This window comes from Musca domestica, unplaced genomic scaffold, assembly GCF_030504385.1.
Source record: "Musca domestica strain aabys unplaced genomic scaffold, Musca_domestica.polishedcontigs.V.1.1 34, whole genome shotgun sequence".
NCBI lineage: Eukaryota > Metazoa > Arthropoda > Insecta > Diptera > Muscidae > Musca > Musca domestica.
In genome coordinates this window covers 8,231,629-8,250,049 of record NW_026712313.1, presented here as the reverse complement: position 1 = coordinate 8,250,049, position 18,421 = coordinate 8,231,629, and the positions used below count along the sequence as shown (strand labels likewise).

At 32.9% G+C, this 18,421-nt stretch overlaps 1 protein-coding gene across 3 annotated transcripts in view; it reads right to left on the bottom strand.

The window, feature by feature from the left end:
• Positions 1 to 1,648: 1,648 nt before the first annotated feature.
• Positions 1,649 to 18,421, bottom strand: part of LOC101891848 (serine/threonine-protein kinase grp) — a 107,380-nt gene continuing 90,607 nt past the window's right edge. For all 3 annotated transcript variants that reach the window (XM_059125614.1, XM_059125616.1, XM_059125617.1), the window contains 4 exons: positions 13,264 to 13,441; positions 12,752 to 12,894; positions 6,953 to 7,162; positions 1,649 to 5,162 (listed from right to left, as the gene is read on the bottom strand). In XM_059125614.1, coding sequence (XP_058981597.1) covers positions 4,498 to 5,162; positions 6,953 to 7,162; positions 12,752 to 12,894; positions 13,264 to 13,441 — 1,196 coding nt within the window. In that variant the 3' untranslated portion in view covers positions 1,649 to 4,497. The remainder of the gene's footprint in view (positions 5,163 to 6,952; positions 7,163 to 12,751; positions 12,895 to 13,263; positions 13,442 to 18,421) is intronic.

The window sequence follows — 18,421 nt, the reverse complement described above, 5'->3', positions numbered from 1 at the left end:
CACCTATTCAAAAACGACTTAGAAATAAAAGCTTATCGTGTTCTCCGCCATCTACACCAATAAGACAAGTGTCGGGCAGCCTAACAAAAGCAAAACCCACGCCTGCAGTAAAAAGACCCCGGGCAAGAACTCCCTCAAAGCAAGATCTAAATGCGCTTTTAGTTGAGGAAAATTCTCATTTACAAAACTTGGAAAAAATTTGTAAAATTCTAGAAGATAACAGTAAGGAAATGAAAAAACAAACTGAAAAGTTGGACAGACTTTGTAACATCCTGGAAAAAAAGTATGTGGAAGAGCAGTTACATAATATTGAAATGCAAAAGAGAATGCGTGAACGGAACGAAATGAAACTCAAAATAGTTGAACTTGAAACTCTTAAATATGCTGTAGAACAGGAAAAAGCAAATACGACTCGTTCTTAACTTTACATTATTTTACACAATGGACTAAAAATGGTGGATCCTTACTCTGCATTTGAGTGAGATAAAGGATCTGATGCGTTCCTCAATGTCCGGGGACGAATTTTTTCAGTAGACCGCTGATTTATTTCTTCATCCATTACAGCAAGTATTGAAGCTCCAGGCATTTTTACTTTTGGTGTTTATATTATAAAAAACTATTTAAACTCCTTTTTTAATTGTCAATAATTTGTTTACGACTTTTTTTTTTCATGGAGTTACCATATTTTTATTTCAAAAATGTGAAATGATTTTTTTTCCGGATTAGTCAAAACGTACGAGTGCTGAAGAAGCAAAATCAAATCGTAACGATTTGGAAAAGGTGAAATAAATCGATTTCGTAAAACTTCTGTGACATGCCTGATTGAAATGGCATTATCTTTCGATTTTTATCACGTTCCACGACCTCACGATTTTGGCCTGCTGATTGAAAGTGGTAACATATCGGACCGTCGTAGCAATTGTATAATTGTGGGAAATAAATGTCCTATTTTCTTCCATTTTTTAACAAACCTATTCTTTTGTGACTGTTAGAGCAAGCGTTCAAACGATAAATAATTTTGGACCTTTCTCCAAAAATTTAAAAAAAAATTACTATTGGCTCCCTATCTTACACCATAATTTCTCTGGGAAATTTGTAAAAAAAATGTGAGAAGGTATTGCAAGAGGAAAATCTACCCCTTCTTGATATCCTAAAATGTGGTGATAGCCCTTTCGTTTGAAAATATATTTAGTCCTCAGAAGATCTAAAATTTACCCACATTAATTGCAGAACAAAGATAGGAAACCCTTATTTTAATCTAGGCTTATAGTAGTAGTCTTTCTCATAACGATATGTGGGGATTATTCGAAAACATGTACAGCTATATCCCGCTCTAATACCTAACATCCTATTTGTAATTTAAATGTCTGTAAAGCTATAGCTTAAATATTTAAAACACTTTTGGGATTTCAATTGCTGGTCCCAGAGACAAATAACAAAAATGTCTACGTAAATCAAAATATATACATTATTGGGTTTTCGAAGAATATTTTGAGGATTTACAAACAGGATGATAAAATGAATTAGTACATAAAATTATTAAATAAATAAAATTACGTTGATTGCACTTCTATTCTAAGTGAACGACTTACCTCCACCTAACAATTGTTTATAAATAATAAAATGGTATAGCTTTATTTATTTATAAAAAAATACATTTTTTATTTGTTCACAGTTCACTATATAAATAAGATTCGTACACGACAAAAAAACAACGAGTCTACATTTAAGGCATTTCTGTAGTTCAGATACATTTAGGGGCAAAGGACATAAATATTAAAGGAAATATAAGTAAAGAATTTATCGGTTATAAGAAATTGCCCTTAATCAACATTACATAATATAATATAGGAGAGAATTATACGGCAATATTCGCATTTGAAGCTAACAAATAATTGTCTCTTATATTCAAGCAGAACCAATTGGTTGTGACATTAAACCAATCAATAAATAATAGAAATATAAAATGAAAACCACAAAGAATAACATTGAAGCATTGTGAAAGACAGTAGACTATAACCTAAATCTATTTCAGAACAATGATGAATAAATAAAACGGGGTTTACAGAATTAAAAACAAATTACTTCAAGAGTGGACTATCGGACAACTAATTGATCCATCGTAAAGATAAGTTCTCGATTTCTAATCGTCTATGCATGTAATATTCTTGACTGGCTCCTTTGAACTCGACTTGCACCCTGTCAATCACAAATAATTTTACAAAGATGATTCTGGACGACATATTTTATGCATATTTAGACTTTTTTGATTTTCTTTTTGTTTAAGGATCGTGCCTCAAAAACTTTCTTTTGGTATCAGTCGTTTATAAAAAATGTTGAGCTTCTGTTCAAATAATCGTTGGCCATCTTTTTTTTGTCTAAAAAAATTCTGGACGACATATTTTATGCATATTTAGACTTTTTTGATTTTCTTTTTTTTTAAGGATCGTGCCTCAAGACTTTCTTTTGGTATCAGTCGTTTATAAAAAATATTAAGCTTCTGTTCAAATAATCGTTGGCCATCTTTTTTGGTCTAAAACTCCTATTATAATTCGCCTAAAAACTCCCTAGCTCTAGTTGTATACAAAGACACCCTTCGCATATGTTTCAGGATTTCTTGTTGGTCTATGTAGACTCCATCTGTTGGTCTACAAGACTTCTTCTGGTCGTCTATAAACCGAAAATAAAGGGAAAAAAAGCATCACTTCTATCTGATTTAACAAAATTGGAAACAGACATAGATTTTTTTCTTTTTCTTTCGCATTCTTGTTTTTCGAAAATAATATTAGAGCCCCTTAAACTTCCCTCAGAGGTTTTCTGTAAAGACTCCTCTTCTCCATTCTGAAAACACTTCTTTCAAGTTGCTTATAAAGATACCATTGAGGTCTTTTTAAAATATGCTTTTTTGATAGTCTATAAAGACGCTTTTCTGATCGGCTCTAAGGACACCTTTCTGAATAGAATTTTTTTGGTGGATGTTAAATAAAACTTCATGGCCGACTTCAGTGATCAAGTCGAAATAACTTTCGGAGCTCTCTTCTGGGTGTTTGCAAAGTCATTGGGACCCTGTAAAGACGACTTTCTTTAGTGTCACTTCTATGTGATTTAAAAAAATTGGAAAAAAAAAAAAAACATAGATTTTTTTTCTATTTCTTTCACATTCTTGCTTTTCGAAAAGAATATTACAGCCCCTTAAACTTTCCTCAGACGTTTTCTTTAAAGACTCCTCTTCTTCCTTCTGAAAATACTTTTTTCAAGTTGCTCATAAAGATACCATGGAGGTCTTTTTAAAATATGTAATTTTGATTGTCTATAAAGACACTCTTCTGATCGTCTCTAAGGATACCTTTCTGAATAAAATTGTTTTTGGTGGATGTTAAATAAAACTTCATGGCCGACTTCAGTGATCAAGGCGAAATAACTTTCGGAGCTCTCTTCGGGATGTTCGTAAAGTTATTTGGGATCCTGTAAAGACGACCTTCTTCAGCGTCACTTCTATGCGATTTAAAAAAATGGGAAACAAACATAGAATTTTTTTCTTTTCCTTTCACATTCTTATTTTTCGAAAATAATATTACAGCCCCTTCAACATCCCTCAGATGTTTTCTGTAAAGACTCCTCTTCTCCCTTCTGAAAATACTTCTTTCAAGTTGCTTACAAAGATACCATTGAGGTCTTTTTAAAAAATGCCATTTTGATAGTCTATAAAGACGCTTTTCTGATCGGCTCTAAGGACACCTTTCTGAATAGAATTTTTTTGGTGGATGTTAAATAAAACTTCATGGCCGACTTCAGTGATCAAGTCGAAATAACTTTCGGAGCTCTCTTCTGGGAGTTTGCAAAGTCATTGGGATCCTGTAAAGACGACTTTCTTTAGCGTCACTTCTATGTGATTTTAAAAAATGGGAAACAGACATAGATTTTTTTTCTTTTTCTTTCACATTCTTGTTTTTCGAAAATAATATTACAGCCCTGTGAAGGCTCCTATTTTCCCTTCTGAAAATACTTCTTTCAAGTTACTTATAAAGATACCATTGAGGTCTTTTTAAAATATGCCATTTTGAAAATCTATAAAGACGCTCTTCTGATCTAAGGACACCTTTCTGAATAGACAATTTTTTGGTGCCTATTAAATAAAACCTCATGACCGACTTCAGCGATCAGGTCGAAACAACTTTCGGAACTCTCTTCGGGATCTTTTGGAAAGTTATTGGGATCCTGTAAATATGACTTCCTTGACGTCTATAAAGTCCATATTTTAAACTTTATTAGTTGACAGTCACTTAAAAATTATCATAAATCGTAGTCCACTCTGCAAGTAATTTTCTCTGAACCTCCTATTTAAGACAGACTTTAAGGAAATATAGAATATATGAATACAAAATTTTCTTTAAAAATTAATAGAAAAGAGAGAAAACAAAAAAACGTTTAAATCTAGACATTACATTCTTCTTAGCATAAAACGAAAAAAAAACCTTATTTTTCTCCTTCCCTCATCTAGGGCACACAATTCGTTGCAATGGCTATGGGCCATGTCACTGGACCCTTTTGCACAATATCCTCCATAAGCTGTTTGATTCGTATGAAACGCCGTTTAAATTCCAAACCACAACCCTTCGAGAGACGGAAATCTAACAGGATTTTACCATCCATTTCAATGAGATGAGCCTTAAATACTAAATTCAATTTCGACTTATCAATCGTACTGATGGTCACAACCAGATTATCTTCACAAATTTTATAGGTATAGCCCAGCTTTTCGATGATGGCCACCAAACGTTTGAGCGTATCATCGTGTCGCGTCGAAACAAAGAATCGTGTCATGCGTCGCACCAAACGTTGGAAGAGATTCTGTGATGCGGATTGAGTTTGATTCATTTGGGTGCATAGCAGTAGATCATCCAACATGGCTGGTTGTGAGAAACAGAAACCCAAACGATGTTCACGTGCTGCGGCGGGGAGGTTATCAACTTCTTGAGGATTAGCAGGAGCTTCAAAATCATTGCGGAACACTGGCAGGGGTTGTGAGCAATAGTTGCGTGATATGGAATCGTCGAGATTGTTACTGCCACTGTGATTACTTGACATTTGCCGGGGCCTCTTGGCCTTGGGTGAACGTATCTCTAAGGCTGCTGCGGAATCGACCAAATCACGAGCACGATCTGTAGGATAGACAAGTGGATGGAAGTTAGTTTCGAAATTGTAGTTCTTTTTGAAAGAGAGATTATTTTTAAAAAATTTAAAAAACGAAACAAAATTGCTGAACATAAAACGCAAAAATCATTTGGTTTTTGGTAATAAAGCTCTATGGAATCTGAAACGCACCATACAGCTAAAATCACCAAAGATCAAATAACATGCAAACTCAAAATAAAAAGCAAAAACACAGGCACACAAAAGCTAAATTATAAAATGCAAGACAATATTTAATAAAAAAAACCAAAACTAAAACAGTTGGAATTTAAAATTAAAAATCTTGAAAACGCCCTTCATAGAGACGCCTTTTCCAGGACGTCTATAGAGACGCCCTTCACAGAACGTCTATAGAGACGCCCTTCAGGACGTCTATAGAGACGCCTTTCACAGGACGTCTATAGAGACGCCTTTCACAAGACGTCTATAAAGACGCCTTTCACAGGATGTCTATAGGACACCTTTCTTAGGACTGCTATAGAGACGTCTTTCACGGAACATCTATAGAGACGCCTTTCACAGGACGTCTATAAAGACGCCCCTCAGGACGTCTATAGAGAAGCCCTTCACAGGACGTCTATAGAGACGCCTTTCAAAGGACGTCTATAGAGACAGTCTTCAGACATCTTCAGGACTTCTATAGAGACGCCTTTTAAGTCGTCTATAGAGACGCCTTTCATGACGTCTATAGGACGCCTTTCAAGACGTCCATAGAGAAGCCTTTCAAGACGTCTATAGAGACGCCTTTCAAGACGTCTGTAGAGACGCCTTTCAAGACGTCTGTAGAGCGCCTTTCAGGACGTCAATATAAACGCCTTTCATAGGACGTCTATAGAGACGCCTTAAGAACGCCTACAGAGATGCCTTTCAGAACGTCTACAGAGACGCCCTTCAGGACGACTATAGAGACAGCCTTCAGACATCTTCAGGACTTCTATGAAGACGCCTTTTAAGTCGTCTATAGAGATGCTCTTTAGGACGTATATAGACACGCCCTTTATGTTGTCTATAGAGACACCCTATCAGACGTCTATAGCGACGCCTTTAAAGCGTATATAGTTGAGAAGTTATAGAGTCCCTTTTCAAGGCGCCTATAGGGACTCCCTTTAGGAGCTCAATACACATGCCTCTCACGTCTATAGGACGCCTTTCCGAACGTCTATAGAGATGTCTTTCAAGTCGTCCTCTTTCAGAGGTCTTTCAAGGCACCTACACATACGACTTTGAAGCCTTAAGTAAAGAATCCTCCCAAGAGTGCTCCCTTCAAATCGTTGTCAAATGTGTGTTTTTTTTTTTATTTTTTTCCGGCTGTTTCAGCGCATTTTCAATGCTTTGGTAATCTAGCTTTATGAAGGTATCAAATCTATCATACAGCTAAAGCGCCAAAGCTATGATAAGATGCGCATATCTGTAGAGAATTTGGTTTCTACTCACGTTCATGAAAAGATTTCACAATTATTTTCAAATTTAATTTGAGTTCTGGGAAAACGTTAGGCAAGGTACAAAGTGAACCCCAGATTTTTGGAAAATAACATTGAGAGTCACTAAGTACCTGAACAAAAGTTTTCCGATCAGATGAAAGAAAATCAAGTTTCGATAGGACATCCCATACATGTTTTCGATATAGAACTTCAAAATCCTCTATTACAACAATAAATATTTCACATCACAAATATTGTTATTAATTTTTCAATAATTTTACACTTCACTTTTAAATTAAAAAAGTAGAATTTTGAAAATTCCCTCCCACATATCTTACCATTATCGGCGAATTCCATGTGACACCATTTGTGGGCCATAATTTTGTCCAGGGTCAGACGATGGCTGGGATTAGTGGCCAGCACTTTGCGCAGCAGGGAAATAGCTAATGTATCCAATTTACTCCAGGGTGTTTGGGTGGACCAACGATCATTATCCTTCCAATTGATAAACTCCTGGCACTGGACAGAGGGTTCATCCCACGGCAATTCTAAATTGAAAATAAAAAACAATTATTACTATATGAGTTTAAAATCCATAACAAATACATTTTTTTTAATAATTTGATGAGCGGTGATATGCGGGGTTTGCAACGAGAGGTGTTATTTCTCCGGTATGAAAATTAACATATAATAATTTATCTGAAGAATTTATATTTTTTTAAATACCAAAATAACACCCCTTATTGAAAATATTATTATCATATTATGATGCTGATTGCATTGCAATTGCTGGGTGAGAAGGGTGATGACGTCCATGGTGGTTAAGATTTTCAATTTTATTGATATTTTTGTTATTATTAAATATTTTTTTTTTAATTTCATTTGATGGTGCAGTAGTAGTTTAGTTGGTGGTGGTTGGCAAGCAATTTAAGCTGGAGCTTTGGTATAAAAGCTTTAGATGATATTTAAAAATTATTTTCCAAACAAGAAAATCTACAGCTAGAATACCAAAGAAACAGCAAAAATGAACGATTTTGTGAATAGAACCAAACAATAATTTATAAAAAACATAAATGTTAATGGTGATTTATTTATTTATTTTTTTTTTTTTTTGCATTACTTTCTTTTAAGTCATATTTTTTGCTTTGATTTAGCTAGTGATTCTTTTTTTTATTTGGCCATATAACAGTGATGAACGACAATGGTGACACACACAATGATAACATATAATAAGTATAATATATATAAAATGTATTGAAATAAAAATAACACAAGTTTAACGATTTTTGAAACTAAAAATTGTAAAATTATGTTGGCATTGATTTTAATATATTAAGAGCACAAAACTAAACAATCTTTACGCAAATGAGATCAGGGAACCCCTATGCACAAATTTAACACTCCCTGGGGACAATTTTTTTCGGCATGGACTGAAAATGTGTCTGACACAACCTGCAAGAATCTATCATTACTACAATTTTATTTTGGTCAAACCTTTAATATTCCAAATCTAAATATAAAGTGTGTTTAGGACGTTCAAAAACTAATTTTATTTTCAGTTTCAATTCCTAACGCTGTAAATTTCAAGACGGGACGTGTATTAAAATCGTAGGGGAATTTGGCATCCACTACGAAAATATGAATCTAAACTACAGATTATGAGGATAGAAATTGTACCTGAAACCCTATACGAGAGCCTATCGAGATGCTAGAGCTTTATATAGGGAAATATTCCTACATAAATAGTTATGTTCTCTTATTAAGGAATAAATTCTAACTATAAAAATAATACATGTGAGTACCAGGGGGCTGCAATGAGTATGATTGAGTAGGATCAAACTTAGTAAAAAGACAATCAAACTAAGTCAGCCAGTGAGATATAACAAGTTTATTCAAGTTGAGCAATTCGAATAAACATTTTGCATCTGATCCGCGAAACGAAAAATGCGTGAACAAACTGATCAAAGCAGCTTACATAGGTGATTTATTTACGAATTATTTTGAAAAAAAAAAAAAAAAAGATTTACTTAAAAAAAAAATTAAAATATCTATTAAAAAATTCAGGACTCGACACCACATTTAAAAAAATATATATTTTTAGAAAATTTTCGTTTTTGAGCCTTAAGGAATTCAAAAATGTACATTTAAAGAATGTAAGATTCTGGTGTTTTGGAGTCTTTGGACCAAATATTTGTGAAAAATATACGTTCCTGACTTTTAAAAATGTTCCAAAGATTTTCCAAAGACATCTACAAAGGTGTCTTTCAGGACGCCTATAAGGACGTCTATATATAAGCATTTCTAGAGACGCCTTCCAAGATCAGGACTTCTATAGAAACGCCATTCAGTACGCCAAAAACATTTAATTATGTCTATAAAAACATTTTTAGGGACGTCTATCAGGAGCTAATTTAAAAAAAAGCCAATTTTTTGTAATTTTTAGAACATTTTAGATTTTTAGGACAAATTAACATGGACAGACGGACATACATAGCTAGATCGACTCAGCTCGGCGAGATAGGAAGATCCATATATAGTTTCCTATGACGGAGACCAATATTTGGAGGTGTTACATAATTGTTGGTCCAATCAAACTTATAATACCTTCAAGATATAGTGTTGTAGGGTATAAAAATCATGCTAGTCTTCAAAAAATAATTTAAGAAAATATCCGTTTCCGATCTCAAAAATCTATATTTAAAGAATCCAAGATTCTGGTCTTTTGGTGTCTTTTATAAAAATTATACGTTTCTGACTTTGGCCTTCGATTATGACCCCTTAAGCCCATTCAGGACGTCTATTGAGACACCTTCCAGGACGTCTATTGGGACAGCTTTCAGGACGTCTATAGACCACGTTGATTCTGGGTCTTAAGTTGAAAAAAAAAAACAATTTTTTTTTGTATTTTTTTTTTATTTTAGTACTTTAAGGCATTTAGGACTTTATTTTCTAAAAAATCTGCGAAAACAAGTTTATAAAACCGTGTGTATTGAGCCTATTTAAAAAATATATAATTTTCTTCTTATTCGAATATATATTTTTGTTGTTTCAAAAATATTTGTAAAAAATATATTCCTACTTTATATGTATATTTTTTGAAAATTAACGATACCAAAAAAAATAGATTTTTGACTTTAAAGTTTTAAACACTAATAAAACATTTTAAAAAGATCGACGATTGCTATGACGTAGAGTATAAAATTGTAAATAGGGGCTAAATTAATTATGCTATTTACTTTAAATTTTCGTTCATATTTTGGCTTAACGTAAAAATACATTTCCCGTTAAAGCTTCCTCAAGTTTGTCAACTTGTGTAAATGTAATAGAGCATGGCATAATATTATACACACATACATTTATTTATATTTTATTTGTAGCAATACCCAAAAAAGTGCTTCCGGCACAGATAAATGAAGAAGAAGACTATAGACAGACACATCGTTGCAACTATCTTTAAAACTGATGGAGGAAGTTAAAGAGATGTGGCACAAAAACAGCATATGAAGATGGAGATGGAAAAGGGGGTTGATATATTTTTAGATTAATAAAAATTGCACTTTTATAGATTTTCTGGCCAGTACTTTGTAGTTTAATATTAAGTTCTTTACAATAACACATTTATGATGTAAGATCTTATTTTGTATACAAATGGTGGAAGACATGCAAAGTGCTATGTTATTTTTGAAGGACTTTTTTTTAATGCAATAAATATAAAAGATAATTTAAACAAAATTTTAATTGGATTTGGAAAGTAAATTATTAAAATAAGAGGTGTTTATTGGTGCACAATAAACCTGTTATCGGATAATTAAATATATATGGGAGCTATATTTGATCCGACCTCGATTAAATTTGACAGAGGTATTTTTGAGCTCCATAAGTTGTCTGATACCGAATATCATTCTTGTGGGGTGCATATTGCAAACGTGAGGAACTTAAAACCCCAAATCGGATGAAACATATATATGGGAGCTATAGCTGTATCTGAACCAATTTTCACCAAGTTTTTAGTATTTGTTTCTAGGATGAATTCAGTCGGATGTGACAAAATTCAGGTCATTTGGGCTGATATTGGTCTTTTGGAGCACATTTAACCCGAAATCGCTTAAATATATATATATATATATATATATATATATATATATATACATATATATATATATATATATATATATATATATATATATATATATATATATATATATATATATATATATTTAACCGATTTCGGGTTAATTGTGTGGGTTATGGGAGCTATATCTAAATTTGAATCGGTCTTCACCTTGTCCTTGGAAATTTTTGTGAGTGTACCGTACCTGCCAAATTTAACAGAAACAAAAAACCTCAAACAAATAATTAAAAGTACAACAACAATGATAGCACACAAATCCAATCAAACAATGCAAGAGATTTTCAAACGCACAAAAACAAAAGAAGACAAACAAAAACAACACAACGTTGTATATGAAATTACATGCAAAGGCAATGAGAAAGAGAAATGCGGGAAAGTTTATGTGGGCACAACAAAAAGAATGCTTGGTGTAAGAATAGGAGAACATCAAAATGATATCAATAAAGGATTAGCAAAAACAGCACTGTCACAACACACAACGGAGAGTGGCCACACAGCTGATCTAACAAATGTCAAAATTTTAGATAGGGAAAATAAGGAGAACAAAAGATATACATTGGAAAGCCTACGAATACAGCAAAGGATTGCCAGATCAATAAATACCAAAGAAGACAAAGATAATACTAAACTACAGTATTCTATTGCGATTATTTAGAAACGGTTCTGTGATTTAGCTTAAGTTTAACTGTGATTCTTATTTTATTGATTATTTATTTTTACTTTATATTAATTAAATGTTGTGGAGTCCCGTTTTATTAATATTAATAAGAAATAAATAATGCATAATTATTGATGTAAGTTAAATTTAAAGTGCAATATGTCACAAAACAAAATTCTAATAATGAAATATGTTTCTCATTTATAAACAGAATTCAATAAAAAACGCTCTTGAAAAAGTTGGAAACAAGCCAACGAAACGTTGAGCAAAATATGAAATAAATTCGTTTATTTTCATTTGATTAACTTGACCATAAAAGCCCAATAAAACCCATATTGAATAATCTCAACATTGGTCAACAAAATACATTCCCAAATAAATATTGTTTGAAAAATTTCATCTATATCGGATAATAAACGCGATCTGCATTTTGTTCACAAAAATACATGGCCAGACGACTCAGAAAGTGATTCTATGGAGATCCTCATTAGTAACTATGGGTCTATCACGCTTCCTTCTCCATGTTACAAACAAATGCATAAAGACATAATACCCTTACCACTATGTGGTCTAGGGTATAAAAATTAGAAGTTTCCTTTTAGTTTGAAAATCAATGTGGGCGCCTACAAGTATGCTATAAAAATGCTAAGATAATGGTTGAAAATACCACCTTACTAATGTCTCTAATCTGGCCTTTTTAATGACGCGATTATTTGCCTCAGTCCTTTGGGTAAAAACATTTTTTTTTCAGAAAAGTTTTCTAAGTTTTCTTAAAACATCCTTAAACTCTTCTATAACCATTATTCTATTTTTCCAAATATTTCTGGTACTCGATGAAATTTTAATTAAAATTTAAACATTTAACCTCAAAATGCCATAAACTATGTCCCTAGAAAAACAAAGTTAAACAAAATTCCTTAAAATAAGCCACTCTGTGAAAACAAATACACAAAAACAAAAAAAAAAAACAATTAGAAATCCAAAAAAAAAAAAACAAACTTGACAAAGAAATAAAACACAACACTTGAAGTTTTCTCCATAGAACGATGGATGTTAAAATGATGATAATGATGATACGACGCACTTCTATTTTTTAAATGCCATGCTGGAAAGTTGATTGCTCAAGTTGGTGTGGTGTGGTGGTGAGCCAATCAACTAGTTTTCCACATCCAACCGAGCCGAAACAACAAAACATCAGTAGTGCGGATAAGTGCAAGTAAGTAAGGAAGGAAAACATGAAGAAAATTAATGGAAACTGAAAAGTTAAGATGAGAGCCGCAAGCAAGCAGCTAATGAAGATAATGCCAAGTAAGAGAAGAAGATAACGAAGAAGTCATACAAACTTACCACCAGCCAACATTGTAACCAGGATAATGCCACACGACCAAATATCTGCTGGCTGGGCATGATAGGGCTTTAGCAGGACCTCAGGGGCCACATACGGTAGGGTGCCACAGCGTTTGTCCAACAACCGCTCTTTGCCTTTGCATCTAAAAAAGGAGAAATAAAAACAATTAATTAAATTTGTTTAAAGGAAAAACAATTTGAAATATACGATAAGAGAAACTATCGATTACGGCAAGGGAATATAGATTGTGCATAAAAATATTGCGTATTTTAATATAAAATGAAAACCATAAATATTAACAGAGTTATCGATTATTTAAAATATTGAAAAAGTTTAGTGATTTGTAACATAAATTGAAAATATTTTGAATTGTCCGTGTCAATTCAATATTTTCTTTTCAGCCGTAATCGATATTTTTCCCTTACTCCTTTGATATTCGTATTTAAATATTTTCTAACTTTTAATTCTTCTATTTTCTTCTTAGGTGATAATTTGTAGTGTACCTAAATACCTAAACATGGTGGCCATTCCAAAATCGGATATCTTGATATTGTCATGTTCGTCCAGTAAAAGGTTTTCCGGTTTCAAATCACGATGTGTAATGCCACGTTGATGCAGATACTGGACACCGGACAGGAGCTGTGTGAAATACCGCTGAGCTTCGTGTTGCGGCATCCCGACATCGGGTTCTGTAAAAAAATAAAAAAAACAAAATTAATTAATTGTAGGTAAGAGTGGATTTCTTCACGATTGTTCCTGAGGGACCCATTTTTTAGAATTGTTACTGGAGACTAACCTGGATTTTTTAGGATTTTTGTTTTTGTGGGACTACCAGTGCTCAAAACGCGGACTTTTTATCAGGGAATAATCGTTGATTTTCATGATTTTCTTCTAAGGGACTATTAGCGCTCTAAACGTGGATTTTTCCAGGATTTTCCTAAAAGGGTCTATCAAGACTATAAGCGTGGTTTTTTTTAGGAATTTTTCTCAGGGAATAAGCGTTGATTTTTATGATTTTCTTCTAAGGGATTATTAGCGCTGTAAGAGGGGATTTTTATGATTTTCTGTTAAGGGATTATTAGCGCTGTAAGCGTGGAATCATCCACGTTTAGAGAGCTGATAGTCTCTGCGAAGAAGTCCTAAAAAATCCACGCTTATAGTCCTGATAGACCCTTGAAGGAAAATCCCTGCGAAGGGACGATCAGCGCTCTAAACGTGGATTTTTAGGATTTTCCTTCAAGGGTCTATCAGGACTATAAGCGTGGATTTTTTAGGACTTCTTCGCAGAGACTATCAGCTCTCTAAACGTGGATTTTTCAGGATTTTCTTCTGAGGAATATCAGCGTTCTTAGCGTGAATTTTTTAGGATTTTCCTCTAAGGGTCTAACAGGACTGTAAGCGTGGATTTTTTTAAGATTTCCCTCCAAGGGTCTATCAGGACTATAAGCGTGGATTTTTTAGGACTTTTTCGCAGAGACTATCAGCGCTCTAAGCGTGGATTTTTCAGGATTTTCATCTGAGGGGCTATCGGCGTTTTTAGCGTGAATTTTTAGCATTTTCCACTGAGGGACAATCAGAACTCTAATAGTGGATTTTTTAGGATTTTTTTCTAAAGGGGTCTTCGGATTTTTTTCTAAGAGCTAAGCCTGGATTTTTATGGATTTCAGGAGGAATTAAGCGTGGAATTTTCAAGTTTTTTTGTTTTTGTTTTAGTTTTTTTTTTTTTTTTTTTTTTTTTTGAACGAAATTTTTTTCTGACGAACTAAGCGAGGACTCAAGTTTTTTTGTGGATTTTTAAGATATTATTCTGAAAACAATTGGCGTTCTATGGCTTTTTCGATAGTCTACAAGTGTTCTAAGAGGGCATTTTAAATTTCTTTTTTATAGATTTTTTTTTTTGGATTTTTAAGATTTTTTGCCTTTCCCAAAAATCATAAAAATATTGTAAAGCTACCTAATTTTTTTTAATCGTTATATTTTATTTTTTTTCTAAAGGAATTTTTTAACGATTTTTCTAGGGAACTAAGAGTGGATTTTAATTTTTTTCCTGATGAAATATTCATGATTATTATTATTATTTATTTTTTTTTCGAGAAGCTATTAAAATTGTGTTAATATATTTTGAAAAGTTTGGTTGTGATTGTAAAAAATTGAAAACCAAACGCCAACTTCAAACTCAAACAAAACATTATCAATATCCTGTCGTTGTTGGAGATGTGTTGTGGTGAGCAAACTTTTTTCCGAACAGGAAACCAAAGCTGAAAAAACGTTTATTAGTTTGCTGCGCGTGTTGTCATGTTTGTACAAAGGATATTTTATGCCAATACAAAATCATGCAATAACAAGGACGCACAAGGACTCGTCGACAAAACGTTAAAAATGTAATTTTTTCGCAAATAGCCAGCAGTAGTAGTAGTAGTTTTAACGACTTGTAACATAACCAGCCAAATAACCAACCAGTCAATGGTCATTTTCGGGGAAGGGTAATAGTTAGTAGATGACTAGGTATTAGGGATGTTGATGGGGAATTTTAAAATGATGGGAAAAATAACTTCCAGATTTGTTTTCTTTATATTTTTTAAATTAAAAAATAAAAAAATTTTATAAAATTGAGCTCGAGGTTATTAAACTTACATTGGAATAACTTAAAATAAAGGTCGAATAAAATAACTAAAAATCAGAAAAATATATATTCAACCTTTTTTATTTTAAAAGGCAATTCTGGGCAACATATATATAAAAAACATATATATAAAAAAGCCTCATAAGAAATCCACAATTTTTTTCGATATTTGGACAAGGCAAATTTGGGAAATCTTTAAATTTATCAAAGGAATTCAAAACCCTTCAAATGTTTACAAAATTTTACAAAAGTTCTATAATATTTTTTTAATATTTTAAGAAAATGCTAAAATTAAATTTTTATTTTAAATAGTTGTAAATTTCATATCGACAACCCTATCAACCATTCACACACACACACATGATCCATACCAACAAAAAAGTAATTCGCCGAAAATTTAATATAATTTTTAATTTGTTTGCTGCGTGATATTACACAAAATAGAATTTGGAGAAGGTCATCATATGATGAAACCCTAACTGGCAACCCATAACATTTCGAGCAGCAGATGTGATGAGATTTGAGATGAGAGAAACAACAACAATTGCTTTAATTATTTTTTTCGAAAATATCAAATGTTTTAAACACACATGACCATAATTTAATAAAAATTGGTTGATAAGTTTCATTATCATGTTTCGTCGTTTAGATTGTGCCGTGTCCTTTTTAATGAGGATATTATTTTTAGAAATTTTTCAATTTTCCAAATTGATACAGTAAAGGAAAATGTTAATTTTTGGAATGGAATCTAGTGGAAAATATAAAGAGCCTTATCGATGGGTTATTACGTGTAATAATACATGATATTTTTAATATATTACGAATACAAAATCCGTAAATAAAGTCTAAAAGTCAGGCGGGACCGACTTTATGATACCCATGCATATTTAGTAGAGCTTAATATAACAAATAAAAAATTAAAAATATAACAAATCGGATGAACAATGTATATGGCAGCTATAGCTATATCTGAACCGATTTAAATTGAACATACTTCTTTCTAGGCTCAATTTGGTCGTAAGTGCCAAATTCCATCCCATTTGGTCGAATATTACATCATTGGTGCGTAATAAAATACAAATCGGAAGGCATATATGGGAGTTATCTCCCAATTTTCTCCAATTTCAATAGGTCGTCCTTGGGTCAAACAAATGACTTGTGCAATATTTCATCTTGATAAGGCAGTAAATGTGACCTGTACTTTGTTTACAAAAGTACATGGACAGATGGAGGGACATGCATAAATCGATCATCAAAAGGAACTATGGGTCTATCTCGTTTACTTTTGCCTGTTACAAACAAATGTACAAAGACATAATACCCTGACTATCTTGTGGTGTAGGGTATAAAGACTTGGTCAGTCTTTCAAAATGGAAAATAATTCAGATATCAAAATATCAAATCATGGCCTTTGTGTCTTGAACATTTTCCGAGGATTTTGAAAACACCTAAATACATCGCTATAAAAGGACACACTGTGTATTTTTCCGGCTAAATCCCCCATTTCTTTTTACATAAAAATCACCCACGCTATAAACAAAGAGGGACTTTCAGCACCATTTTTAAGAATTTTTTCTGAAAGGCCATCGGGAATTCAGTTTGGTGGATATGTCAATTTTTAATTTTTTTTCAATTTTTAAAAATTTTCAAAGGTTTAAAAAAATTGGGGAACTCAGCGTAGAATATTAAAAGGAGAAAATAAATGACGAGTATTTTTATACCCTCAACCACATGGCTTGATACAGCCAAAACGAATCTCATCGCAATAACGGTTTTAGACCCTACGGCGCTTTGGACCAAATCCGTTTCAGAACATTTGGAGTCGATCTTGCGATGTCCGTCCATCTGTCTGTCTGTTTGGCAGGTGCGCACGATAACTCTCGAAGGGAGTATCCGATTTGATCAAAACTTCGTACATCGTAATATTATCGTCAAACTTAGATCGAGTTCGGAGATGGCCAATATCGGTTCACTCCTTCTGGTGCCTCTCCCACAATAAAAAAAAAAATAATTTACTGCACAGAAAGAGAAAAGATAATCCGATTTTGTCCCAACTTTGCAAATCCTAATATCTGCATGAGTGCTAGGTCAGGTGCCAAAATGGACAATATCGGTCCACTCCATCAAGTACCTCCCCCACAAAGGGTCAAAATTTCGAATAACTGTGACTCTTATAAAATGTGATGTATGTGCCCGATTGTCATCAAATTACACAAAGCACAATTTTTTTATTGACCCAAAGTCTGGTGTGAAGATGGAATATATCGGTCCACTCCTTCTGGCTTCTTCCCCACATAGGGTCAAAATTGTGAATATCCACGAAGCTCATATAAAGCGAAATTAATATCCGATTTCATTAATACTTTGCGCATCTCAATATTTCCATCAACATAAGATCTGTTATAAAAATGGTAGATATCGGACCATTTGTTCAGGTACCTCCCCGACAAAGGGTTCTGAATAATCAAAATGATTGTAAAATCCGAAATAATCATCCGGTTCTCTTCTAATTTCTCCCACATTCCATTTGTTCTACTTGCACAAGATTTGCTGTGTGAAGATGGAATATCTTGGTCCACCCCTTTTGGTACCTCCTCCACAAAGGGCCAAAATTTTGAATATCCATGAAGATCATAAAACGCGAAATAAACATCCGATTCCCTTCAGACTTGGTACACCACAATATTATATTAAATTGTCTGAATTTTGACTTATCCGACCGAATTCAGTCTAAAAGCAAGTATAGCAAATTTGGTGAAAATCGGTTCAGATATAGCTGTAGCTTCCATTTATATATTTCATCCGATATCAGTTTTAAATCTCTCGCATGCTCCACAACAATGATCTTTGATACTAGATATCAGAAATAAGTATTTAAAATTTTATCAAGATCGGTTCAGATTTGGATATAGCTCCTATATATATATATATATATATATATATATATATATATATTTGGGCCATTTGGTGTACAATAAACCTGAAATCGGACAGATATATATATATATATATATATATATATATATATATATATATATATATATAT